The sequence below is a fragment of the Carcharodon carcharias genome, chromosome 1 (assembly GCF_017639515.1).
Source record: "Carcharodon carcharias isolate sCarCar2 chromosome 1, sCarCar2.pri, whole genome shotgun sequence".
Lineage (NCBI taxonomy): Eukaryota > Metazoa > Chordata > Chondrichthyes > Lamniformes > Lamnidae > Carcharodon > Carcharodon carcharias.
In genome coordinates, this window is record NC_054467.1 from 231,760,699 (window position 1) to 231,788,060 (window position 27,362).

Below are 27,362 nucleotides of genomic sequence, written 5' to 3' on the forward strand. Positions count from 1 at the left end.
AGTCGGCTGTCTCCCACATCATTATTTTTACTCTGGGTTGCCCAATGTCCTTTTCTACGGTCACTCTAAATCTTATGATACAATCATCACCATCTCCTAAATGGTCCCCTGCTGACACTTGATCTATTTGGCTCACCTCATTTCCAAGAACCAGAGCTAGCAGTGCCTCCTTTTTTGTTGGACTGGACACATACTGTAGAAAATTCTCCTGAACACACGCTAGGGATTCTTGCCCCTCTCTGCCCTTTACACAACCACTATCCCAGTCTATATTCAGATAATTAAAGCCCCCCATTATAATTACTCTTTTTTGTTTGCACCCTCTCTGTAATTTCCCTGAAGATTTGTTCCTCTACATTCTTCCTAGTTGGTGGGCTATAGACTACAGCGAGCAATGTAATTGCACCCTTTTTGTTCCATTGCTTTAGCCAAACTGATTTGTCCTTGAACCCTGGGACATCCACCTTCTCCAGCAGTGCAATGCTCTCCATAATCAATACAGCAACCCCTCTCCTTTCCTTTCTTTCCTATCTTTCCCGAACACCTTGAAGTCAGGAATATTTAACACCCAGTCCTGCCCTTCCTTTCTTATCAACACATCATTATAATTCACATGACAATCTGCATTTGTAATTCACTGAACTTATTTACTATGGCATTACCATCACTAAATCCCCCCACTATCAACATCCTGGGGGTTACCACTGACCAGAAACTGAACTGAACTAGCAATAAATACTGTGACTAGAAGAGCAGGTCAGAGGCTAGAAATCCTGTGGCAAGTAACTCACTTCTTGATTCTCCAAAGCCTATCCACCATCTACAAGGCACAAGTCAGGATTATGATGGAATACTCTCCGCTTTCCTGGATGAATGCAGCTCCAACAATACTAAAGAAGCTTGACACCAACCAGGACAAAGCAGCCCACTTGATTGGCATTCCTTCCACAAACATTCACTGCCTCCACCACCAACAAACTGTGGCAGCAGTGTGTACCATCTACATGATACACTGCAGAAACTCACCAAAGCTCCTCAGGCAGCATCTTCGAAACCCGCGACCACTACCATTTAGAAGGACAAAGGCAACAGACACATGGGAACACCACCACCTGGAAGTTCCCCTCCAAGCCACTCACTATCCTGACTTGGAAATATATCACCATTCCTTCACTGTTGGGTCAAAATCCTCAGGGACTGCAGCAGCTCAAGATGACAGCTCACCACCACTTTATCAAGGGTAATTAGGGATGGGCAATAAATGCTGGCCTAGCTAGCGACACCCACATCCCGTAAATGAATAAAAAATATACTTCATGCATTCACATACATGCAATACAACTCTGATTTGGATTTCATTATTTTCTCCCCTACTCTGACTCCACCTATTAATTTACTATTCTCCACTCCAATACATTCTGTCTCCCCCAGTATTTTGTGCACCTTGGTATTCCCTCTCCAATATTCTCTTCTGGTTCCCACACCCGACAAGTTAGTTTAAAGCCCCTTCAACAGCACTAGCAGAGCACCCTACAAGGAACTCAATCCTGGCTCTGTTCAAGTGCAATCCATCCAGGTAGTACAGGTGTCATTTCCCCCACAGCTAGTCCCAGGAACCTAAAGCCCTCCCTCCTGCATCATCTTTCCAGCCACACATTCGTCTGCTTTATCCTCCTATTTCGGTACTCACTTGCACGTGCCACTGTGGTTAATCTTGAAATTACTACTTTTGGGGTTCTGCTTGCTAATTTCTTTCCTGGCTCCCTAAATTCTGTCTGGGGGACCACATCCTCCTTCCTATCTAAGTCACTGGTACCAGCGTGAACTATGACCTCTGGCCATTCACCCTCCCCGAGAAGAATGTCCTGCAGCCACTCAGTGACATCCTGCCTTAGCTTTTCCTCCCACCATTAATCAAAGAGTGTTCAAATAGACAACCACCTTCATGAAAACAACATTCACTGACAGACTTTACCAGAAATTCTTTTGCTTTCACCCAGTTGCTTTTGACTGAACATATGCTTTTGCATTTGGATCAAATGGTTTTAAATTTACATCCATCTGGGTTATCAGTTCTTGGGTGGCAGTCAATTTCAAGTTTAAGAAAGGAGCACCAGTTGATTATTCTGATGGTGACTGACCAAAATTTCAGTTGAGGGCTGTTGCATTTTTACTCGATGAGTATTTTACTCAGTGAATCACATAACATTACATTCACACAACTGTCTCCCAAGTTCAGCACCTTTGGAATCTTGATGTCACTCACCATTGATGACAGATAGCAAAACAAGCCATTAATAAAGCTATAAAGAATGAAAAATGCGACAGTGGGCTGCTAAACTATATTTTTTCATTTTGAGTAGGCTATTTGGGTTTTTTGGCAAAGCAGTCTAAGCACAGAAGGACAGAGTATACATCAAGAAATAATGGAGGCTTGCATGAAAGGTACTGCAATAACCATGGGTGACTTTAATACGGACATACGAATTAGGAGGAGTAGGCCACTCGGTCCCTTGAGCCTGCTCTGCCATTCAATAAGATCATGGCTGATCTGAATGCAACCTCAAGCCTACATGCCCACCCCCAATAACCTTTCACTCCCTTGGTAATCAAGAATCTATCCAGCTCTGCCTTAAAAATATTCAGACTCTCTTCCTCAAAAGACAGTGGAAGACGAGGCCAAAGACACTTAACCCTCACTGAAAAAAATTCGCCTCATCTTTGTCTCCAATGAGTGACCCCTTATTTTTAAACAGTAACCTCTAGTTCTAGATTCTCCCACAAGAAGGGACAGCCTCTCCACATCCACCTTGTCAAGACCCCTCAGGATCTTAAAGGTTTCAATTAAATTGCCTCTTATTCTTCTAACTTCTAGTGGATACAAGCCTAACCTGTCCAGCCCTTCCTCATAAGATAACCCTGCTATTAGTCTCGTAAACCTTCTCTGAACTGCTAACGCATTTACATCTTTCACATTGATTGAACAAATCAAATTGGCAAAGCCTGGTGGACATATTCATAGAATATATTTGGGACAGTTTCTAAGAATGGTACAACCTCTCAGGGAACAGACTATTTTAAACCTTGTAATGTATAACGAAACAGGATTAATTAAAGGCCTCATGGTAAAGGATCCTCTGGGAAAGAGTGATCATAATGTGATAGAATTTCACATTCAGTTTGTGAATGAGAAATGTGGGTCCATAACTGGTGTTTTAAACTTGATAATTACAAGGGTGCGAAGACAGAGTTGACTAAAGTAGTCCTGGTAAATAGGTTAAAAGATAGAGGTGCTAGAGAAGCAGTGACAGGCATTTAAGAAGATATTTCATAACTCTCAACAAAGATAAATTCCATCGAGGAAGAAAAACTGAGCAGGATGCTCTGTCTCTGGCTAACTAAAGAAGTTAAGGATATCATCAAATTGAAAGAAAAGGTGGAAGATGCTGAGAAGACTACTGGTCGGCCAAGAGATTGCAAAAGTTTTAGAAAATAGCAAAGGATTAGTAAAAAAAAAATTAGAAGGGAGAAATTGCAGTATGAGAGAAAACTAGCAAGAAATATAAAAACAGAAGCAAAAGCTTCTACAAGTTATATAAAAGGGTTAATAGCAGCTAAAGTGAGCATTGGTCCCTTAGAGGGCGAGACTGGGGAATTAATAATTGGAAATGAGGAAATGTCAGAAGCTTTGAACAAGTATTTACAGTGGAAGATACAAAAAGCATTCCAAGAATAGATGACGATCAAGAGGCAAAAGGGAGGAAGGAACTTAAAACAATCACTATTACTAGAGAAAACATAATGGCAAAATTAATGGAACTTAGGGCTGACAGGTCCCCTGGACTTGACCGCCTGCCTCCTAAGATCTTTAAAGAAGTGGATGCAGAGATTGTGGATGCATTGGTCGTAATCTTCCACAATTCGCTACATTGTGGAAAGCTCCAAGCAGATTGGAGAACTGCAAATGTAACACCTTTGCTTGAAAAAGGAGGGAGACAGAAACCAAGAAACTATAGGCCAGTTAGTCCAACTTCAAATCATTGGGAAAATGCTGGAATCCATTATTGAGGAGGTAGCAGCAGGACAATTAGAAAATCATAACACAAATCGGACAGAGTCAACATAATTTGGTGAAAGCGAAAGGCAAGTTTGAGAGAGTTCTTTGAGGGTCTAACAAGCAGAATAGATAAAGGATAACCAGTAGATGTAGTGTATTTAGATTTCTAAAAGGCAGTTGATAAGGGGTCACAAAAAAGGCTACTATACATGATAAGAGCTTACGGTTTGGGGGGTGAAATATTAGCATGGATAGCTAACATGAAGCAGAGTTGGGATAAATGGGTCATTTTCAGGTTGGCAAACTAACTAGTGGAGTGCCACAGGGGTCAGCGCTGGGGCCTCAACTATTTACAAATCTTATTAATGGCTTGGATGAAGGGACCGATTATATTGTAGCCATATTCACTGATGATAGAAGATAGGTAGAAAAGCGACTTGTGAGGAGGATACAAAGTACAAAGAGTCTGCAAATGGATGTAGATAGGTTAAGTGAGTAGTAAAAATTGGCAAATGGAATATAACATGGGAAAATGTTAGGTTGTCCACTTTGGCAGGAAGAATAGAAAAGCAGAAAACTAGTTAAATGGCAAGAGACTACAGAATGCTGCAGGACAGAGGAATCACATGTCAGCATGCAGGTACAGCAAGTAATTAGGAAGGCAAATGGAATGTTGGCTTATGAGGAAAGGTTGAGCAAGTTGAGCTATACTCAGTGGAGTTTGGAAGAATGAGAGATGATCTTATTGAAACATATAACGTTGAGGGGCTTGACAGGGTAGATGCTGACAGGATGGTTCTTCCCATGAGGGCATCGAGAATTGGCACAGTTTGAAAATAAGGGATCTCCCATTTAAGGCAAAGATGAGGAGGAATTTTTCTTCTCTCAGAGGGCTGTTAGCGTTCAGAGTTCTCTTGCCCAGAGAGCAATCGATGCTGGGTCACTGAATATATTCAAGGCTGAGTTAGACAGATTTTTGACTGACAATAGAGTAAAAGGTTATGGGACACAGGCAGGAATCTGGATTTAAGGCCATAGTCAGATCAGCCATGATCTTATCCAATGACGAAGCAGATTCAAGATACTGAATGACCTTCTCCTGCTCCTATTTCCTATGTTCTTTTTGTTCTTACAAAATTATTGACAGATGTGCCATGTAATATCCAGCAAATATATTAAAAGCTTTCCTGGAAGGTATTTGGCATGCCTGAACTTAATTTATTGTACATTTACTGCTGCTGGATAGCAAGTGAACTGGGATGCATCAAGAATAGGTGATATTAGTCTGCTTGATTGCATACTGACACATGCCAAGATCTGTGACAACTATGCTTCTAGACTACCATTTCCTGCTCCTATGCTGCTGCCAGTCCTCACTCAGCAAGAACTTCCAAATGCCAAAACCCTTACCCAATCCTATTTGGCCCACATGAAGGTCCTATGGAGATGCTAAACATGGGCCCTTCCACACTGTGCCTTCACTCTTCAGTTTCACATCACAGCTGCAGCATGATACATCTTCCCCAACATCTTCCTCTTTATTTTTCACTTTCCAAACATGGGATAGAAACGTGATTAGGCCAGCATTATGACAATTAAGGCAATAGATGAATGTAAGCTGCTGTAGGATCATATGAACCTATGAATTAAGAGCAAGAGTAAGCCATTCGTCCATTGAGCCTGCTCCGTCATTCAATAAGATCATGGCTGATCTGATAGTGGCCTCAACCCCACATTCTGCATATACCCAATAATCTTTGGATCTTATCTGACTTCTCCGACAAAAGAACTTTGGAAGTTCAGCGTCAAAACTTAAGACAGGTATTACGAACCCAAGAAGAAAAAATGATTTAAAAAACTTACCTTTCACATCAGAGTTCAAGAACTACAGTTCCCAGTAGGCTCTGGTGGTCTCTGCACATGTGCCAGCCTTGGAATGGCCACACACGTGCACTTCATTCGTTTTCTCGATCTTCAGGCTCTGCGCATACATTGGCTGGAGAATGGCCGCACATGCGCAGTGGGTACATGTTTACGTCTTCAGACAGGGAAATGGCCCTGCGCACATGAGCAGCTTGTTTCTTTCATTTTTTTCAGGTTATAAGCCAGCTCTGTGCCTGCACAGAGGCAACAGCAGAAGTAAGATGAGGAAGAAAACGAAACAGTGCAAAAAGGAGGTTGAGTGACCTTCTGCATCTCCACAGAGGAGCGCCATTCTGCAAAAAGTGCCAGAAGGAGCAGGACACGAGAGCTGCAGGGAGCAGGTCCCAGAACGAAGAAGAAAGTCCCAAAGACTAGGGAATGGGGCAGAAAGAGGTGTTTCCAGAAAGAGGAAAAGAAGACTGGGAGAGCAATCGTGATAGGGTATTCTAGCATTAGGGGAACAGATAGCTGTTTCTACAGCCACAGACATGACACTGGGATGGATGGTATGCTGTCTCCCTCATGCCAGGGTCAAGGATGTTACTGAGTGGCTGCAGGGCATTCTGAAAGGGGAGTTATTGCTCTGAAAAACTACACTGCAAAAAAAAGACACTCAAAAAATAGTGAAGGGATACAGCCAATTAACATCTTAGGAAAGTAGTTGATGGAATTTTAAGATGTTATACAAAACATAAGTGGAGGATGGCACTGGATTGCCCCCTTCAACCTCTCCACCTCCACTGCAGGAGACAGGAATGAGAAGGTGAACAGCCAGAGATCATGGTCCATATCAGTACCAACAACATAGGTAAAAGGAGGGATAAGGACCTGCAAACAGAATATAGGGAGCAGTGCAATGAATTAAAAAAGACTCCAAAAGGTAGTAATTTCAGGGTTACTCCCAGTGCCACAGGCTAGCGAGATCAGGAATAGGAGGATAGAACAAATGATTGCGTGGCTGTGGCTAGAGAGATGTTTGTAGAAGGGAGGAACTTAGATTCCCGAGTCATTGGGACCAATTCTGGGGAAGATGGGACCTATACAAACTAGACAGGTCACACCCCAGCAGAACTGGGACCAATATCATTGCAGGGATATTTGCTAGTACTCTGGGGGAGGGTTTAAACTAGAGTGGCAGGGGAATGGGAACCTGAGCGGGCAGATACAAGAGAGGGAAACAAAGATAGAAATTAAAGGCAGATAAGTAGAAAGCAAAAGTGGAAGACAGAGGAAACAAGGGCTAGCAAAACATAGGGCTATAATGGCTTCATATACTGGACAGGTTTCTACTTGAAACAGATAACTTTATTAGAGCGCTCTTTTTTAGCTGCATGTTTGAACCGGGTCCATGACTAAAAAGCTACGCCCTCTGGATTACCGCGCTCATTCGTCAAGAACAATTATGTGACCCCTAATAGGGGGTAGGAAAAGGCTATACCTTCAATCACTACACTTGCTCCCCCTTTAGTTTTTTTTACATTTCCTATTTTTTTATATATATATATATATATATATACACACACACGCACAGGTCAGGTGATTAAAGATTAAGTCTCTGAGGTGCTTTTCTTATTCAGTGAAAGCTGCATAGCTCTACCACTTGAGATTCTGCTACTGGATTGACATGGTCAGGAACTGCAGCATCACATGCATAATTAGAGTTCGGGTTAGGCAATTCTACAGGGACATCAGGTATGTCTATTCTAGGTTGATCTAGGGGTTAATGGCTCAACGTTAATCACAGGTGGAATAGCTGGCAGTTGGAAAGTCTTTCCTTAGATGATCCACATATTTTCGAACAATTCAGTCTTCCACTTCCACCTGGAATAACAAGGGACCAGTTTCGGAGAATTGTACCAGGAACCCAACAAGGTCTACTTCCAAAATTCCGCACAAATACTGTATCTCCTAGAGTAAATCTTCGAGCTTTGCTATGTATATCGTGATTCAATTTTTGATTACTCCAATTCTCTCTAACTTCCCCTCTAAGTTTGGAAACACCAGACTTAACCTTGTACGTAGGCAGCGTTTCACCAATAATTCAGATGGTGTTGAGCCCATAGTTGAACGAGGAGTCGTACAATAATTGAGAAGAAAACAGGAAAGTAGAGTTTCTAGAGCGTTTTTGGATAATCTCTTCATTCCTGATTTGAAAGTTTGCACCGCTCTTTCAGCTAATGCTGATGAGGGATTACATGGGTTGTTTTAATATGTTCATTTCCATTTAAACTCATGAATCTCTGAAATTCTGTACCAATAAAGACTGTACCATTATAAGAAACAATGACTTCTGGTACGCCACGTGTACTAAAACATTGGCACAGTTTTTCAATAGCTGGACTCTATGTCGGTGATCTAACTTCATACACATCCATCCACTTAGAATGAGAATTCACCGATCAATAAAAACATGGTACCTAAGAATGGACCTACATAATCAATGTGTAGTCTAACCCAGGGTCGACCAGGCCACTCCCACAGGTGCAGTGGAGCTGAAACTTCTGTTGTTGCTGACACTGGAGACAGTGCTTGACCATGCTTTCAATGTCACTGTCTATGCCTGGCCACCAGACATAGCTTCGCACAAGCATCTTCATCTTCGATATGCCTGGATGCACAATGTGAAGCTCTGTCAAGGAATGGCTCTCCTCCTTGCAAAGGGGCGACAACTCTTGATCCCCACAATAAGTTTCCATCTTGACAACTAAACTTTGTTTTATCGGCATGGAATGATCTTATCTCTTCAGACACTGATGAATTCGATACAAGGTCTCAAACTTTTGACAAAATTGGATCTCTGTTCATCCAATTCCTTATTTGCTTCTCTCAACACAAGTGAAGAGTCCAAGAAATTCAGCACAAGCATAACTTCTTGTGGCACTGGAGCATGTACAATGCTATCTGGTAATGGGAGATGACTGAGTGCATCCACACTTGCAATTTGCAGGCCAGGGCATTGCACAAAGGAAAACTCATACGCTGATAATATCAATAGCCCAATTGTTGAATTCTTGCTGAGGCTATTGACGGAATGGTTTTATCCTCACTGAATAAACCCATTAATGGTTATGGTCTGATAAAATGGTGAAATGTTGTCCATGCAGATACTGGTGGAGTTTCTTCACTCCAAATATTACTGAAAAACCTCCCTTTTCTAGTTCGGAAGAATGCTTCTTGGCTGAAGAAGGGGTTCTGGAGACACAGCAGATTGGCCTTTTGGAACCATCCTCCATCCTGTGTGATAACATAGCTTCCACACCATAAGGAGACACATCACAGATTAATATTAATTCTTTTGATGGGTCATAACGTACCTGAAGACATGATGAATGTAATAGTTTAACTTTCACAAAAGGCTTCTTCTTGTTCCGAATTCCATGACCAACGATGATTCTTTTTTGATAGCAATTGTAATGGTGCTAACACTATTGTCAAGTTTGGCAAGAAGTGGCTATAATAATTAATCATGCCCAAAAAAGACTAGAGATCAGTTGCATTGGATGGAAGGGTGCCTCTTTGATTGCCCTAACTTTCTTCTCTATTGGATGCAACCCCATGGCATCCACCCAATGACCTAGGTAAGTGACTTTTGGCACTTAGAATTTACATTTCTCTTTCTTTAATCGTACACTGGCTTCCAAAAATCTTCTCAAAACTTCTTTCAGGTTGGCCAAATGTTCGGCTTCCATTGACCCTGTGATCAGAACATCATCGAGCTATACTAATACTCGGGGAAGTCCTTGCAAAAGACTTCCCACGGTCCTTTGAAAGATTGCACATGCAGATGATACTCCAAAGGATAGGTGCATATATATTGATACAGGTCCTTGTGCGTGTTGACAGTCACATGTCCTCTAGACGTGCTATCCAGCTCATGCTGTTGGTATGCATGGCTGATGTCCAGTTTGGTATTGGGTTTGCCTCCGGCTAGCTTTGCGTACAAGTCATCTATCCTCGGGTAACGATATTTACCTAGTTTAGTTACCTTGTTCCTGGTCAAATTGTGGCCCCTAAAAATGCGAATAGTTTGGTCAGGTTTCACCACAGGGTCTATGGGCACTGCCCATTCTAAAAATTGGATTAGCTGGATGGTGCCTAGCTTTTCTAAGCTGCACAATTCTGCATCCACCTTCTCCTTTAGGGCATAAGGCACAGGTCTGGACTTAAAGAATGGGGTGTTGCCTGCAAATCCACATATATTTTTGCTTACAAGCTTTTTAACTTCCCCAGTTTGCCACAAAATACACTGTCATATTTCCTGAACAGTTCAGGAACTCCTACTGTTCTCACTTGAAATATTTCAGACCAGTTAAGCTTAATTTTTTGTAACCAGTCTCAGCAGAGAAGATTAGGTGCTTTATCCGTCACTATGATCACTGCAAGCTGGGCTGCCTGTTGCCAATAGGACACAGGTACTGTGGCATTGCCTTTTACCTGTATGGACTCGCTGTGTATGTCTTCAATTGAGCCATGGTTTGCTCGAGATTCAGTGGCTGGGTACCTTCAATTAGGTGTTTAAATGTGGGCTTTCCTACCACTGTGGCTGAGGCTCCCGTACCTACCTCCATTACTAGTGGCTTCCCATTCATTTTAATGGTGACGGTTATTGGTTCAGTTTTTACTCCTTTGACATTGTACAGGGACTAGATATCGGCATCTGCAGCTTCAGGTTCTGTTATATTATTCAATTCAATCATTTTGATCAGCTGTCTTACGGGCTATCTCGATTTTGCCCTCCACTGCTTTATTACGTGCCCTTCCTTGTGGCAGTAATGGCATTCTGCCTTTTGAATCTGTAGATGTCCGGTATTTGGTTATCCCTGCATCTGTAATAGATTAACTTCAGAGTTGCTGCTGAAATGCTTCCACTAGGCCTTTTCCATTTTTTGAGCAGCAGAGACTGTCTCTCACTTCACTGCCATGTCTCTGGTTTTCATGCCACACCTAGCGGTAGGTTCCCACGCCAACTGAAGAATGGCGCCATGTTGCACATTCTGTAAAGCCTGCGAGTCCCTCAGCACTTTCCACGGCTAGCGTTACTTCTATGGTGCGCTTCAAATCAATGTTAACTTCTGTGAATAAATGGCGCTGAATGACATTGTGGTGAATGCCAGAAACAAACCGGTCCCACGACATATCACTGTGTGCCTCCGAAGTCACCGTGCTCAGTCAACTGCTTCAATTTCACTACACAAGTTGCAATGGACTCTCCCAGGACCCTTACTCTGGAGTTAAACTTAAACCTCTACACTATTAACGGTGGCTTCGGCTAAAAGTGCGTCTTCATGAGGTCTAACAATTCGTTAAAAGGTTTAGACTTGGGCATGTTCGGGGTCATCAGGCTGCAGGTGAGGTTATATGTCTTGCTACCACAGACACTGAGAAGAACTGCTTTCTGCTTCTCCTCCACAGTAATTTCATTCGTCACGAAATAAAAACCAAGGCGCTCTACATACTGGCTCCAGTCTTCCACGGACGCGTCATAAGGGTCAATTCTGCCAAAGAATAGCATGACTGGTGAGTATACTTTTTTTTTTCCTTAAGAATTGATGCACTCACATTTACAAAGTGATGTGCAGCATTGGAGCTATCCCATCCTTGTTGCCAAATGTAATGACAGTGTACAGGACAGGTTTCTATTTGATTCTAACTTTATTACAGAGCTCTTTTAGAAACTACATGTCTGAAACAGGTCCACAACTAGAAAGCTACTCTCCCCCCCCCCCCGCACCGCCCCCTGGATTACCTGCACTTCGGGCTCATTCATCAAGAACAATGATGTGACCCTTAATAGGCGGTAAGAAAAGACTATACCTTCAATCCCTACAGGGGCCATAGTACAAAAAAGGATGTATAAAAATTTAAAAAGACAAATCTAAAGACGCTGTATGTGAATGCACAGAACATTGGCAATAAGGTAGGCAGCTTAACAGCGCAAATAGATATAAACGGGTTCAGTATGATAGCGATTATGGAGGCATGGCTGCCGGAGGCCTGGGGTGGGGAGTAGACAAGGCTGGGAATGGAATAGCCAAGGGTACTTGATATTTAGGAAGGACAGGCAAAAAGGAAAAGGATGTGGGGTAGCGTTGTTAGTTAAGGATGAAATCAGTGCAATAGTGAGAAAGGATATTGGTTCAGAAAATTTTGATATTGAATCAGTCTGGGTGGACCTAAGAAGCAACAAGGGTGGAAAACATTAGTGGAAGTTACCTATGGGCCTCCAAACAGCAGTGGTAAGGTAGAGGATGGCATTAAACAGGAAATTAGATGCATGTAACAAGGGTGCAACAGTAATCATGAGTGACTTTAATATACATATAGACTGAGCAAACCAAACTAGCAGTAATACTGTTTTTTTTTAGAAGACCAGTTTGTCAAGGAATTGACTAGAGAACAGAATATCATAGATTTGGTATTGTGCAATGAGAAGGAGTTAACTAATAATCTTGTTGTGCGGGCTCCTTTAGGGAACAGTGACCATAACAAAAACAAAAATTGCTGGAAAAACTCAGGTCTGACAACATCTGTGGAGAGAAAGACAGAGTTAACGTTTCGAGTCCATATGACTCTTCTTCAGAACTCTTTGCTGAGTACTGAACGTTCAGCATCAGAGAGGGCAAGGCCAGGGAATATGGTGAATACACGGCTGGGGCTGGGATTAGAAGACGGGATGGGGTCAAAGGGACGGGAAGAGGTGGAGGGTCCTAGATGGGCACTGGTATCAATGAGTTGTTGGAGCTTGGATTCCTTAGCACCTGAAAGAAAGAGACAAAGTTTCTTGCTAGGGGGTCGGATGAGATCAAGAATGAAATGAAACTGGGGGCATAGGCATCTTAGAGATATGTTGAATCGGTGCTGCTGGAGGGACATGTCAAGTGTATTTATATAACGGCGCATGGCACTGAGTGTGGATCTCAGGATGCAGAGAGAACAGCAGTCTGAAGAGCGTTGTATGTCCCAGAGATACCTGTAATCCTGGGTGGGTTCGAAATATTAGGGATGGAACTTCAGTTGGAATCCACGTGGGGTAAGTTAGAGACAGAGACAGGCAATGAGGAAGGAAATACGGCTGTAAAAGTGAGTTTTAGTAAACACCTTGTCAAACACTAGGAAGGAAATGAAAAGCAATGAAGGTGAACAGGAAAAAAGAAACAAACGGAAATTCTGTCGGGGGAGAAGAGCAGTACTTCTTCAAGGTAGGCATTCCTGGAAGAGAAGTGGCAGTCAATTAAACATGAAGATAAAAACAAAATACTGCGGATGCTGAAAATGGGAAACAAAAACAAAAATTGCTGGGAAAACTCAGCAAGTCTTACAGCACCTGTGGAGAGAAAGACAGAGTTAATGTTTCGAGTCCACATGACTCTTCCTCAGAACGGAAGAGTCATACGGACTCAAAACATTAACTCTGTCTTTCTCTCCACAGATGCTGTCAGGCCTGCTGAGATTTTCCAGCAATTTTTGTTTTTGTTTCAGATTTCCAGCATCCGCAGTATTTTGCTTTTACCTTAGTGACCATAACAAGATAGAGTTCATTAGGATGGAAAGTGAAAGAGTCCAATCTGAAACCAAGATCCTAAATCCGAAGAAAGGAAACTAGGAAGGTATGAGAGGTGAGGTGGCTATGACAGATTGGGGAACTTCTTCAAAGGCATGATGGGTGGATAGATAATAGCTAATTTTTAAGGGACAAATGCATGCATTGCAACAGTCATACATTACTTTCTGGTTCAAAAACACAAGTAACGTGGCCGAATCTTGGCTAACAAAAGAAATTAAGGATAGTATTAGATCCAAAGACGAGTCATATGAAGTTGTTAGAAAAAGTAGCAAGCCTGAGGATTGGGAGCAGCTTAGAATTCAGCAAAGGAGGGACAAGAGATTGATTAAGAAGGGAACAATATAGTATGAGAGTAAACTTGCAAAGAACATGAAAGCAGACTGCAAAAGCTTCTATAACTATGTAAATAAAAAAGATTAGTGAAGACAAATGCAAGTCCCTGACAGTCCAAAACAGGATAATTTATAATAGAGAACAAGGAAATGGCAGAGCAATTAAACTACCTTAGTTCTGTCTTCACGGAAGAAGACACAAATAATTTCCAGAAATGCTAGGGAACCAAGGGTCTAATGAGAAGGAGCGGGGATTGAAGGAAATTAGTATTTGTAAAAAAATAGTGCTGACAGAATTAATGGGACGATAAATCCCGAGGGCCTGATAATCTACAACCCAGAGTACTAAAGGAGGTAGCCCATGGAAATAGTGGATGCGTTGGTTGTCATCTTCCAAAATTCTTCGGATTCTGCAACAGTCCCAGCAGATTGGAGGGAGGCAAATATATCCCCACTATTCAAAGGAGGGAGAGAAAAAAGGGTACAACAGACCAGTTCACCTAACATCAGGAGTAGGGAAAATACTTGAGTCTATTAGAAAATATCAAAGGGATTAGGCGAAGTCTATATGGTTTTTATTAAAGGGAAATCATGTTTGATAAGACCACTGGAATGTTTTGAGGATGGAACTAGCAGAATAGATAAGGGAGAACTAGTGGATGTTGTGCATTTGGATTTTATGAAAGCTTGTGATAAAGTCCCACATAAGAGGTTAGTGTGCAAAATTAAAACACATGGGATTGGGAGTAATACATTGGCAAGGATTGAGATTTGGTTAACAGACAGGAAACAGTAGGAATAAATGGGTGTTTTTTGGAGTGACAGGCAGTGGCTAGTGGGGTACCACAGGGATCAGTGCCTGGGCCCCAGTTATTCATAACTGATATCAATGATTTGGGTGTAATATTTCCAAATTTGCTGATGACACAAAAGGTGGGAATGAATGGTGGTGTAGAAGCTTCAAGACGATTTAGATAAGTTGAATCAGTGGACAAATACACGGCAGATGCAATATAATATGGATAAGTATGAAGTTGTCCACTTCAGTAGGAAAAACAGAATAGCAGAGTATTATTTAAATGGTGATAGATTGAAAAATGTTGATGTTCAAAGGGACTTAGGTGTCATTGTACACCAGTCACTAAAAGCAAGCATGCACATGCAGCAAGCAGTTGGGAAGGCAAATAGTACATTCTCCTTCATTGCAAGGGGATTTGGGTACAGGAGCAAGGATGTCTTACTGCAGCTGTACATGGCCTTGGCGAGATCACACCTGAAATACTGTAGAGTTTTGGTCTCTTTACCTAAGGAAGGATATACTTGCCATAGAGGGAGTGCAGTGAAGGTTCACCAGACTGATTCCTAGGATGAAAAGATTGTCATATGAGGAGATATTGGATTGACAAGGCCTGTATTCACTGGAGTTTAGAAGAATAAGAGGGGGATCTCATTGAAACTTATAAAATTCTGACAGGCTTGGCAGACTGGATGTAAGGACGATGCTTCCCCTGGCCTCCAGCCAGGGTCCAGAGCAAGGTCACAGTCTGAGGATACAGGTTAGGCCACTCAGAACTGAGATGAGGAGAAACTTTTTCACTCAGAGGGTGGTAAACCTGTGGAATTTTCTATCACAGAAGGCTATGGAGGCCAAGTCACTAAATATATTTAAGAAGGAAATAGATAGATTTCTAGACACAAAAAAGGCATCAAGGGGTATGGAGAGAGAACAGAAACATGGCGTTGAGACAGAGGATCAGCCATGGTCATATTGGGTGGGGGAGCAGACTTGAAAGGACAAATGACCTACTCTTGCTCCTATTTTCTATGACAGAAAGTGTTATTTGGGGGAGAATTCCAAGGCAAGTTCTTAACGTGTGAAGATTGGAAACCCTTGCAAGGAAGACAGTTTCAGTGAGACCGGCTGGCTCAGGGTGTGACAGTGACTGGTGGGTTGATTCCAAAGAATCTGCATTGGTGGCATCTATCGCTTAGTTTTGGTGTGTGGTGTGTCCAACCATAATTCACCTATTAGTTTACATGGACTGTATACTATAATGTTCACAGTTTGTAATTTGTGTTAACCTTATAGGTATAGTTGGGGTGAAGGAGTAGTGTATTTTTGTTCATCTTTTTTTGTTTATTATTTTGTTAAAAGTACACTAGCAGACTTCTGTGAATGTGTTCAGCAACCACCCTCCCGGTTTCTAAACAAAAAGGAAAAAATAAAGTTAGAATCTATCAAGCCAGGTTTCACTACTCTGGACAAGTCAGATCCCAGTAGCAACATCAGCTGGGATCAAATCAGCAGTAAACTGAGATGTCTGCCTATCCCTCTTCGACACAGAAAAAGTGGATGAATTTTGCCAACATTTGGTAACAGGAAGTCATGTCCAGTTAGCTTCGAAGAGCTTTTCTATCAAAGTGAACCTATGTTAATGGAGTTAGAAATTGAGACATTATTTCACCATAAGAGTTTGGGAAATTCATGGTTCTTATTATGATATCTGTTATCACTGGGTCAAAATCCTGGAACACCTTCCCAACAGCACTGTGGGTGCATCTACACCACGTGGACTGCAGCAGTTCAAGGCAGAAACTCACAACAACCTTCTCAAGGGCAATTAGGGATGAGCAATAAATGCTGGCCCAGCCAGCGACGCCCACATCCCAAGAATGAATTTTAAAAATCTGTTCATTTACATATCTTATGCACAGGACATTCCAGCAGCCTGTATATGAAATAAGGGATCTCTGTGCTAAGAACATATGAAGTCGGAGTACAATTGGTCACACTATCCCTTGAGCCTGTTCAGCCATTCAATAAGATCATGGCTGATCTTCAACCTCCAATTTTCCACTCTATTCCCATAGCCCTCAATTGAGTCCAAAAATCTATTTATCAGCCCTGAATACACTCAACAACTGAGCATCCACAGCTCTTTGGGTCAGAAAATTCCAAAGATTCACAACCCGCTGAATGACAGTGACAGAACATTACTTGACACATCTCGGAGGTGGAAGAAATTTCCTCATCAATCACAGGTACCCCACTGGTCTCCTCAAGCAAACGGCGGGCAGTCAGAGACACCCATAATCTCTTAGTCTTCCCTAGATTCAGGGAGGTGCCAGAGGACTGGAGAATTGCAAAATTCAAGAAGGGTTTTAAGGATAAGCCTAGCAATTACAGACCTGTCAGTTTAACTTTAGTGTTCAGGAAGCTTCTGGAAAAATTATTCGGGATAGAATTAGTGGTCACATGGAAAATTGAGACTTGATTAAGAAGAGCCAGCATGGATTTCAAAAGGGGAAATTGCATTTAACTAACTTTCTGGAGTTTTTTGAAGTGGTAACAGAGAGGGTTGATGAGGGTAATACTGTTGGTGTGGTATACATGGGCTTTCAAAAGGCATTCGATACAGCATCACACAACTGACTTAAGAGAAAACTTATAGCTTGTGGAATAAAAGGGACAGTAGCAATGTGGATACAAAATTGGCTGAGTAATAAGATTCAGAGGGTACTGGTCAATGGATATTTTTCAGGCTGGAGGAAGGTTTGTAGTAGAGTTCCCCAGAGATCAGTCTTCAGACCCTTGCTTTTCCCGATACACATTGATGATCTAAAACTTGGTGTGCTGGGGACAATTTCAAAGTTTGCAGATGAAACAAAACTTGGGAACATTGTAAGCTACAAGGAGAACAGTGTAGAACTTCAAAAGGGCATAGACAAGTTGATGGAGTGGGCAGATAGGTGGCAGATGAAGTTCAATGCAGAGAAGTGAGAGATGACTCATTTTGGAAGGAAGAACATGGAGACACAATATAAAATAAGGGGTACAATTCTTAAGGGGAGGCAGGAGTAGAGAGACCTGGGTATATACATGCATAGATCATTGAAGGTGACAGGACAGGTGGAGAGAGCAGTAAATAAAGCATACAGTATCCTGGGCTTTATCAATAAGGGCATAGATTACAAGAGCAAGGAGGTTATGTTGAGCTTATGTAAGACATTAGTTATACCTCAGCTGGAGTACTGTGTACAGTTCTGAGCACCACACTATAGGAAGAATGTGAACACATTGTAAAGGGTGCAGAAGAGGTTTGTGAGGTGGATGTGTTGTACTTAGATTTCCAGAAGGCATTTGATAAAGTGCAACATCAAAGGTTATTGTGGAAAATAAAAGGTCATGGTGTAGGGAGTAACATATTGACATGGATAGAAGATTGGCTAGCTAACAGGAAGCCAAGAGTTGGCATAGATGTGTCTTTTTCTGGTTGGCAGGATGTGACAAGTGGTGTGCCACAGGGATCAGTGCTGGGGCCTCAACTTTTTACAATTTATATCAATGATTTGGGTGAAGGGACTGAAGGAACGGTTGCTAAATTTGCTGAAAACACAGATAGGTGGGAAAGTAAATTGTGAAGAGAACGTAAGAAGGTTACAAAGTGTCATAGGTAGGCAAAGATCTGGCAAATGGATAATAATGCAGGCAAATGGGAAATCATTAATTTTGGCAGGAAGAATAAAAAAGCTTATTAACTAAATGATGACAGATTGCAAAGCTCAGATTCAGAGGGATCTGGGTGTCCTAGTGCATGAATCACAAAAGGTTAGTATGCAGGTACAACAAGTAATTAGGAAAGCTAATGTATCATTTACTGTGAGGGGAATTGATTACAAAAGTAGGGAGGTTATGCTTCAGTTGTACAAGGCATTGATGAGGCCACCTCTTGAGTAGTGTGCACAGTACTGGTCTCCTTAATGAAAGAAAGATGCAAATACATTAGAAGCAGCTCAGAGAAAGTATACTAGACTAATTGCAGGAATGGGTGGGTTGTGTTATGAGGAAAGGCTGAACAGGTTAGGCTTGTATCCACTGGAATTTAGAAGAATAAGAGGGGGCTTAATTGAATCCTGAGGGGTCTTGGCAGGGTGGATGTGGAGAGGATGTTTCCTCTTGTGGGAGGATCTAGAACTAGGGGGTCACTGATTAAAAATAAAGGGTCGCTCATTTAAGACAGAGATGGGGAGAAAATTTTTCTGACGGTTGAGTGTCTTTGGAACTCTCTTCTTCAAAAGGTAGTGGAAGCAGAGTCTTTGAATATTTTCCATGCAGAGCAAGACAGATCCTTGATTTACAAGGGGGTGAAAGGTTATCGGGGGTAGGCAGAATGTGGGGTTGAGGTTACATTCAGATCAGCCATGATCTTATTGAATGGCAGAGCAGGCTCGAGGGGCTGCCTACTCCTGCTCCAAATTCCAATGTACAAAGGAATAGAAAGGCCCTGGTATTCCTAGTGGCTACAAGGAACCAATTCCACCAACATTATCACGAGGAGACCGACGACACGGACTCGACTGCAAACACCCTCACGCATGGTGTCCAAGTCCAGGAACTAGCCGTACTCCAGTATCCCCAACCGATAATACTCAAGATGACATCAGGGAGGGCTATCATATCACCAGATAAGCTCAACCTATGAGGTTATGACTTTGGTTTGGTGGGGGGGGGGTGAGGAGGAGATGGCAGGAACGTAAGTAGTTTTGTAAATGAATAAACAGAAGAATTTAAGTTTTGACATTATGCTTGCGGAGATGTAGATTAATGGGTTAATGATTTTATTAATGAGACAATGATGTTATTTATGATGTAGGGGGTGACATCAAGGGTCACATGACCAAGAGGCTCCAAGAGGGCAAGATGTAGAACAGCTTGTGTCCTAGAAACCATGTACTTATGGGGATGTCTTGTAAATAAATAGGTTTTAGTAAAATTACACATTGACTATCCCCAGTAGCTCATAGATCGTTGAACCTCCAAGAAACAAACTGGTCCCATTCCCCTGCCTATTCCCGTTAGCCCTGCAAATTCTCTCTTCAGGTAATTATCCAATTTAAATCATTTCTCATTTTTCTAAACAGCAGAATATAGTCCCTTTCTACTCATAAGACAACCCTCATCTCAAATCAATCTAGTGAACTTTCATTACACCCTCTCCAAGGGAAGTATTCCTTTCCTTGGGCAAGAGATAGAATTCAACATCGTACTCCGATTTCAGCAAGACTTCCTTGTTTTTGTACTCTACGCTCTTGAAATAAAAGTTAACAAGCCATTTGCCTTCCTAATAGCTTGCTTTTTTTACATGTTAATTTTCTGTTCTTCATCCACATGGAGATGATGATTGACAGTGCTCCAGTACTGCCTCAGCAATTTCAGTGATCACTATATTGAAAAATCTTCCTGGATTGCTCCTTGAATCTGTGCTATCCAGCAAAGGTTCAACTTGGAGTAAAACGCACTCACTGTTACACCGCAGATTCTGCACCCTTTTGCTTTGCTTCTGCCAACCTTTTTTGTCAACATTTCATCTGCACTGTAACTGTGTTGCAACGTAAGGAGTTTAGGCTTGCAAGAGCTGAGCTGTTTCAGCATGACTCTTTCATGAGATTGATGAACCAACTATAATTACTGTGGCTAACTAAACATCTATTGTAATGGGTCCGTTGGCTGCAGAATTGTGCTGAAACAGCTGAGCTATTGAAAAACTAATTACCATGCATTTTAATGTAGCCAGATTGTAGATGATACAGGTTAAGCAGTTGATGAAAATTTTACAGGCCAGCAAAACATGGAATGTAATGCTTATTACCACCTTTTACCTTCAAAACAGTTAATACATAAAACACAACAGGATGCCCACATTTCTTAAAGGCTGACATGAATCATTGAGAAGAAACATGCATTTCCTCAGCACCTGAGACAGCTCAGATATAATGGTGTTTAATAACTACATGAAATAATAACTCACTCACAGCTGACCAGTAGCTATTATGTGCAAAATCCTTATGTTGAATCATTAGCTCGGACGGCAGAAATCACATGACCACCTACTTTTAGCCAAAACCAAGGGCAAAGAATAATGATATAATAATTTGGGCAAAAAAAAACACTAGAATGTATGTAACGGGTAGCAAGAGCGAAAGGGTCATACAAGTTCATCTCAGAATAGCAAATGGAAAAAATTCTCAGGGTACCAAGCAAATTGAGGCAGCAAAAGGAAAAAGCACTTTAACAAATAGAGTGCACATTGAATTCTGGACAAGCTGAAAACACGTAAAACACAATAGGACAACAGAACAATGTTTTAATGTATCAAAACACCTAAAACGAATATGAACAAGACAGGCAATAGTCTTGCACATGCTGTGGGAGGAACCAAGGAAATAATATTGCTGTTGATCCTAATTTGGGCTTCTGGAAAGGGGGAAAAAGGATCTCCCAGTGTTGGTGTTGTGGACAGGAGCAGTTTTGGATACAACACTGGAGGTTTTCAGAAGTGAGAAGCTTGAATATTCATATATAGAGCCATGAGATTGGCCCTCTGCTTAGAAATGAGGCATGAATGACATCTTCATAAAACTAATAAGCCTAAAGAATGCATGTATTTTTTTAAATTCATATATGCAAGCAATATTACAGGTTATTTGTACCATAAAGACAAGACCATAAAAAATAGGAGCAGAAATTGGGCCATTCAGCCCATCGAGTCTGCCCCACCATTCAATCATGGCTGATAAGTTGCTCAACCCCATTCTCCCGCCTTCTCCTTGTAACCTTTGATCCCCAATTTAACGAATAACAAGGACAAATAAATAAATGCATTACAACAAAGTTTCAAATAAGTTTACTGACTTTTTCCCAGTTCTGATGAAAGCTCATTGATTTGAAATATTATCTCTGTTTCTCTCTCCACAGGTACTACCACAGCTGCTGGGTATTTCCAACATTTTCTGTTTTTTATTTTAGGTTTCCAGAATCTGCAGTTTTAGGTCTGCTACCTTCTCACCAAATTTAAGTGTTGCAGAATCAGGTGTGAAGGTGGATGAAATAATGTTGGTCTCAATGTAGGGGTTTAGTTTCTGCAGAATGTGAAAAGGAAGCTATGCTAAACTGGTAGACATAACAATAACAGCAATAAATGGCAGCTTTAGAAAACCAGGATCAGTGTGTGTGCTTGTAACAAAAAAAACCTATGAGAAGCTGTCATGACACCACAATCCAAAAATGAAAATCAAGAAGCAAAGGTACATCATGAGGGTAAACCAAGCAATTAGTATGATGAGGGAGAAACTGGTTTACAGGAGAGCTAGGAGGCAATTGAGTGATGAACGAACTACTCACTGGAGACACCAAAAAGGCAAAAAAACAGGTAAAATGACACACAAGAGCTATAAATAAAACTTTCAAAAAATGTTAAATAGCATCAGATTGAAAATAAATTATTATAAAAATTTTAAAACATTATCCATGTTTGAGACAGTCATGCAGCCAATAATGGCAGTTAATTACAGCAATGGAGCATTATTGATTTAAAAAACCCAAATTAGCATTTATATAAATGTTAGTGATGGGACTACACCAACTAAATTAGAAGCCATAGAAATTATTTTAAGACAATATATCGTATCTACTTTGCACCTCCACATTTCAAGGGCAAATGGTAACTTTATAAAGTACCTGACAGCTTCCAGCCTCTTGTTTTGTCGAATGAGTTCAATGAACTCCTGAATCCTCAGGCTGAACTCCAGGCAGCTCTGTTAACATAAAAGAACTGATTTAACTGCAGGTCACATGATAATCTGCATAAAACCTCAGAAGTGCCAAAGGAAGCCAGTAAAACAAAAGCCAAAGCTTGCTACAAGAGCAACAGTGAGGCTAACAGCTCTCGCTTTTACTTATTTACAGATGCAGCTAAATGCACAAGTCTGGAAAGTCGCTGCCCCTGATGTGCTACTCCTCCATAAACTGTTAATATTACCCCGCTATCTGATTCCCTGTTCAAAAACAATGAACGGCAATGTAGTCCCACTATTTAAGGAAGGTGGCAGAAAGAAAACCAAGAACTACAGACCTGTTAGCCTGACATCAGTAGGGAAAATGCTAGAATCTACTATAAAGGATGAGATAACCGAACACTTAAAAAATAATGGTAGGAGTGGGGAGAGTCAACATGGCTTTATGGGAAATCATGTTTGACAAACTTGCTAGAGTTTTTTTGAGGATGTAATAATAAAAGATAAGGGGTGTCATGAAGCTATTAATGTATTTCAAATTTTGGAACATATTTTTCTTTTAAAATAGAGGTTTAGTCTGCGGGTGCATCTTAATTGGATTAAAGCCAGCTAACTTGGGTGTTTTGATAGGTACTAGTTTTGATATGGAAGAGAGATAGCGTGCATTTACATTTTTTGAATCAAGCATTCAAGTGGGGTGAAAACTTGACGCCTATCTAGCAGCCACCAAGCCATATGTTTATATTACTAATAAAATTGGTACTATGAAAGGGGTTTCATTGTTAAAAGGTGAAGTTCAAAGAGGTTGTTGATACAATGAGAAATAACATTCAATGGGGCTGGCAGGCATAATGTCAGTAGTTTTCGGGTATGCAGGGCAGAGGCAATGTAAGATCAAAAAGCAGCTGCAAGCCTCCAACTGGCTCCACAGTAAAAAGAACCTCATTCTGAACTCATAAGTCTATGTTGCTGTTGAAAATGCTTTGCCTGGTGTTAGGTTAAGTCTAGGATAAAGGCAAAATACTGCGGATGCTGGAAATCTGAAACAAAAACAAAAAATGCTGGAAGAACTCAGCAGGTCTGACAGCATCTTTGGAGAGAAGACAGAGTTAATGTTTGGTGTCCATATGACTCTTCTTCACACTCTCCTTCTGTCATACGGACTCGAAACTTTAACTCTGTCTTCTCTCCACAGATGCTGTCAGACCTGCTGCGGTTTTCCAGCATTTTTTGTTTTTGTTTGGTTAAGTTTACGTTGCTGTTGCCTTAAAGGAGATTAGTTTGGGAATTTAAAAGTTATGTTAGTAGTAATTTGTAGTCATGTATACATATATTTTAACCTGTGTAAATTAATAAGATGTTTCATTTAGTTTAATGCAAAGCCTCAAGAACTAGTGGTCTGACTCCTGAGTTTAGAGTCGCATCTCAATCGTAACACTTAAAATTATTGGTTGATAGTTGCTGAAAGTTTCCCTCTGGGATTTTTAAAATAACTCCGCTTTACCAACTGTATCGGTCATAACAGGAGAAACCAGTAGATGCTGTGTATTTGGATTTTTAGAAGGCTTCTGTTAAGGTCCCACACAGGTCAGTAAGCAAAATTAGAGCGCATAGGATTGGGGGTAAAATACTGGCATGGATTGAGAATTAGCCATCAGACAGAAAACAGAGTAGGAATAAACAGGTCATTCTCAGGCTGGCAGGCTGTAACTAGTGGGGTACTGAAAGGATCAGTGCTTGGGCTCCAGCTATTCACAATTTATATCAATGATTTCGATATGGTGACTAGCCGGTGACTGGTGGAGTTCCGCAGTGGTCAGTGTTGGGACCACAACTTTTCACTTTATACATCAATGATCTAGATGAAGGAACTGAGAGCATCCTGGCTAAGTTTGCAGATGATACAAAGATAGGTGGAGGGACAGGTAGTATTGAGGAGGCAGGAAGGCTGCAGAAGGATTTGGACAGGTTAGGAGAATGGGCAAAGAAATGGCAGATGGAATACAACATGGGGAAGTGTGAGGTCATGCACTTTGGTAGGAATAACAGATGCATAGACTATTTTCTAAATGGGGAAAGAATTCAGAAATCTGGAGTGCAAAGGGACTTGAGAGTCCTAGTCCAGGATTCTCTTAAGATTAACTTGCAGGTTGACACGGTAGTTAGGAAGGCAAATGCAATGTTGGCATTTATTTCAAGAGGACTAGAATATAAAAGCAGGGATGTGTTGCTGAGGTTTTATGAGGCCACATTTAGAATATCGTGAGGAATTTTGGGCCCCGTATCTCAGGAAGGATGTGCTGGCCCTGGAGAGGGTCCAGAGGAGGTTCACGAGAATGATCCCAGGAATAAAAGGCTTAACATATGAGGAACATTTGAGGACTCTGGGTCTATACTCAATGGAGTTTAGAAGGATGAGGGGAGATCTGATTGAAACTGACAGAATACTGAAAGGTCTGGAGAGAGTGGACATGGGGAAGATGTTTCCATTGGTAGGAGAGACTAGGCCCCGAGGGCACAGCCTCAGAGTAAAGGGAAGACCTTTTAGAACAGAGATGAGGAGAAACTTTTTTAGCCAGAGAGTGGTGAATCTATGGAATTCATTGCCATAGAAAGCTGTGGAGGCCAGGTCATTGAGTGTATTTAAGACCAAGATAGATAGGTTCTTGATTAGTAAGGGGATCAAAGGTTATGGGGAGAATGGGGTTGAGAAACTTATCAGCTATGATTGAATGGCAGAGCAGACTCGGTGGCCCGAATAGCCTAATTTCTGCTCCTATGTCTTATGATGGCCAAATGTAACATTTCTAAGTTTGCGGATGACACAAAACCAACTGGAATGAGTTGAGAGGAAGATGTAAAGAGGTCTTAGGGAATTTAGACAGGTTAAGCGGGCAGGCAAGAAGAGGGCAGATGTGAAAGTTACCCACTTCTGTAGAAAAAACAGGGATGCAGAGTATTTCTTAAATGGTGAGAGGCTGGGAAATGATGATGTCCAAAGGGACCTGGGTATCCTTACTGAAAGCCAACATACTGGTTCAGCAAGCAACTAGAATGAGAGGTGATTTCTCGAAACATACAAAATTCTTACAGGGCTCAAGAGTGGATGGCTTGGGGGGGGTGGGGGTTGCTGCAGAGTCTAGAACCAGAGGGCACAGTCTCAGAATAAAGGGTTTAAGACTGAGATGAGGAGGAACTTCTTCACTCAGAGGCTGGTGAACCTTTGAAATTCTCTACCTCAGAGGGCTGTGGAGGCTCAGTCATCAAGTACATTCAAGACATCAAGGGATATGGGGATAGTGTGGGAAAATGGCGTTGAGGTAGAAGATTAGCCATGATCTAGTTGAATGGCAGAGCAGGCTTGGAGGGCTGAATGGCCTACTCCTGCTCCCATTTCCTATGCTCCAATGCACCTGATGTTGGATATAGACTAAAAACCTTAATTACAAACAACCTCTCTGGCACTGAAAAGTAACAAGTGTGGAGTCTCTTCAGCTTTTAATAATTATTAGAGATTTTTTTTTTCATCTTCCACACTCCCCCAGCCCCACCTTAATCTTCAATTTTTGCTTCCCTCTCTTTATTTTGCTCTCAGCACCTCATTTGACATTATTTTAACCGCCACTTCCTAACAAAGGAGACACAGCTATGTGCTCTGTTCATACAGGATCCAAGTGTCCTGTACAAGATGCTACGTCATTTGGCCATCCTGCTGGCATCAACTTAACACGCAAAATCCTATGGAAATTTTATGTGCAAGTCTAACATGGCTAACATTCAGTCACCACTCTCAGAATAATTTGGCCCACGGCATACTCATCATTTGTTCAAGTGGATGACATTTTGGGTTAATTGTATGGAGCTCAAAATCAACTGTGAACTTCAATAGTTGAAAACTATTTTTCCAAAATTATTTGTGCACTTACAGCAAATGACGCATTGTTTCAACAATGATATGAAAACAATGGCCCTGTTTGAAATGTGCGTTATTGCTCCATGGGTTTTTTTTATTTAAATGTCAGTTATTCTAACTGCTCACCATGATTATGATAACATTACTTTTTAAACAATCCATTTGTATTCATGACACTAAATATAGTGAAATTTTGGTTGCTACAGAAACCTACCATCTGGGAGGACATTTATGTTGATTTAAAAAAGTTCCACCTTTGAACGATGATAATTTAATTGACTCCTCAATATGCTTGGACACAACTTTCCATACATGGTCATAGGGAGCTGTAAATCTATTTCCTATTTGGTGGTAGGGAAAGGTCTTGCTTTGCCACTCAAGAAAAAAAATTGCAAAATAAAATACCAACACATTATTATAGCACTTTGCACAGCTTCAAAGCAAAACTCACTTTTGAAACACAGTCACTTTTTAAAATTAAAAAAGCAACTGAAACGTGTGCCAGAAAATAACATTTAAGTGCTGGTCACAGAGCCACATCCAATATCAGATCAACAGCTGAACCTGTAGGTTGGACCAATTTGAGTCCAAAGCTAGATGCAAGTGGATGGGTCGAAGGTGACAAACACTTTCTCACTAATCCCAGCCAATTCAGAGTGTGGCTCATTTCTATCTTCTGAGAATGTTCGTTGTTGTTTGAATTCCGTTACTAACCCAGGGATGATAGAGTGGTGTATTGGTCCTGTATTTTAGATGGGAAGAATATTTCTCTACCAAACTGAAACCCAAGATCTCTTCCTACTTGAATAAAACTCAAGCTACAGTTCACTTCCCTTCAAAGTGAAATACCTGTGTGCAGTCAAAAGTGGAACAATGGATAATGGCAACCCAGCATTGTATTAATCTGCCACTAGGAACAAATTGTGTCATCATAGAATCATTCAGCACAGAAGGAGGCAGCCATTTGACTCATCATGTCTCTGCTAGCTCTTTGAAATA

General features: G+C 41.3%; 1 protein-coding gene across 2 annotated transcripts in view; it reads right to left on the reverse strand.

The window, feature by feature from the left end:
• The window catches only part of maea (macrophage erythroblast attacher, E3 ubiquitin ligase), a 164,509-nt gene that overhangs the window by 32,148 nt on the left and 104,999 nt on the right, over nt 1-27,362 (reverse strand). For both annotated transcript variants that reach the window (XM_041191877.1, XM_041191887.1), the window contains exon 5: nt 22,395-22,471. In XM_041191877.1, the coding sequence (XP_041047811.1) occupies nt 22,395-22,471 (77 nt within the window). The remainder of the gene's footprint in view (nt 1-22,394; nt 22,472-27,362) is intronic.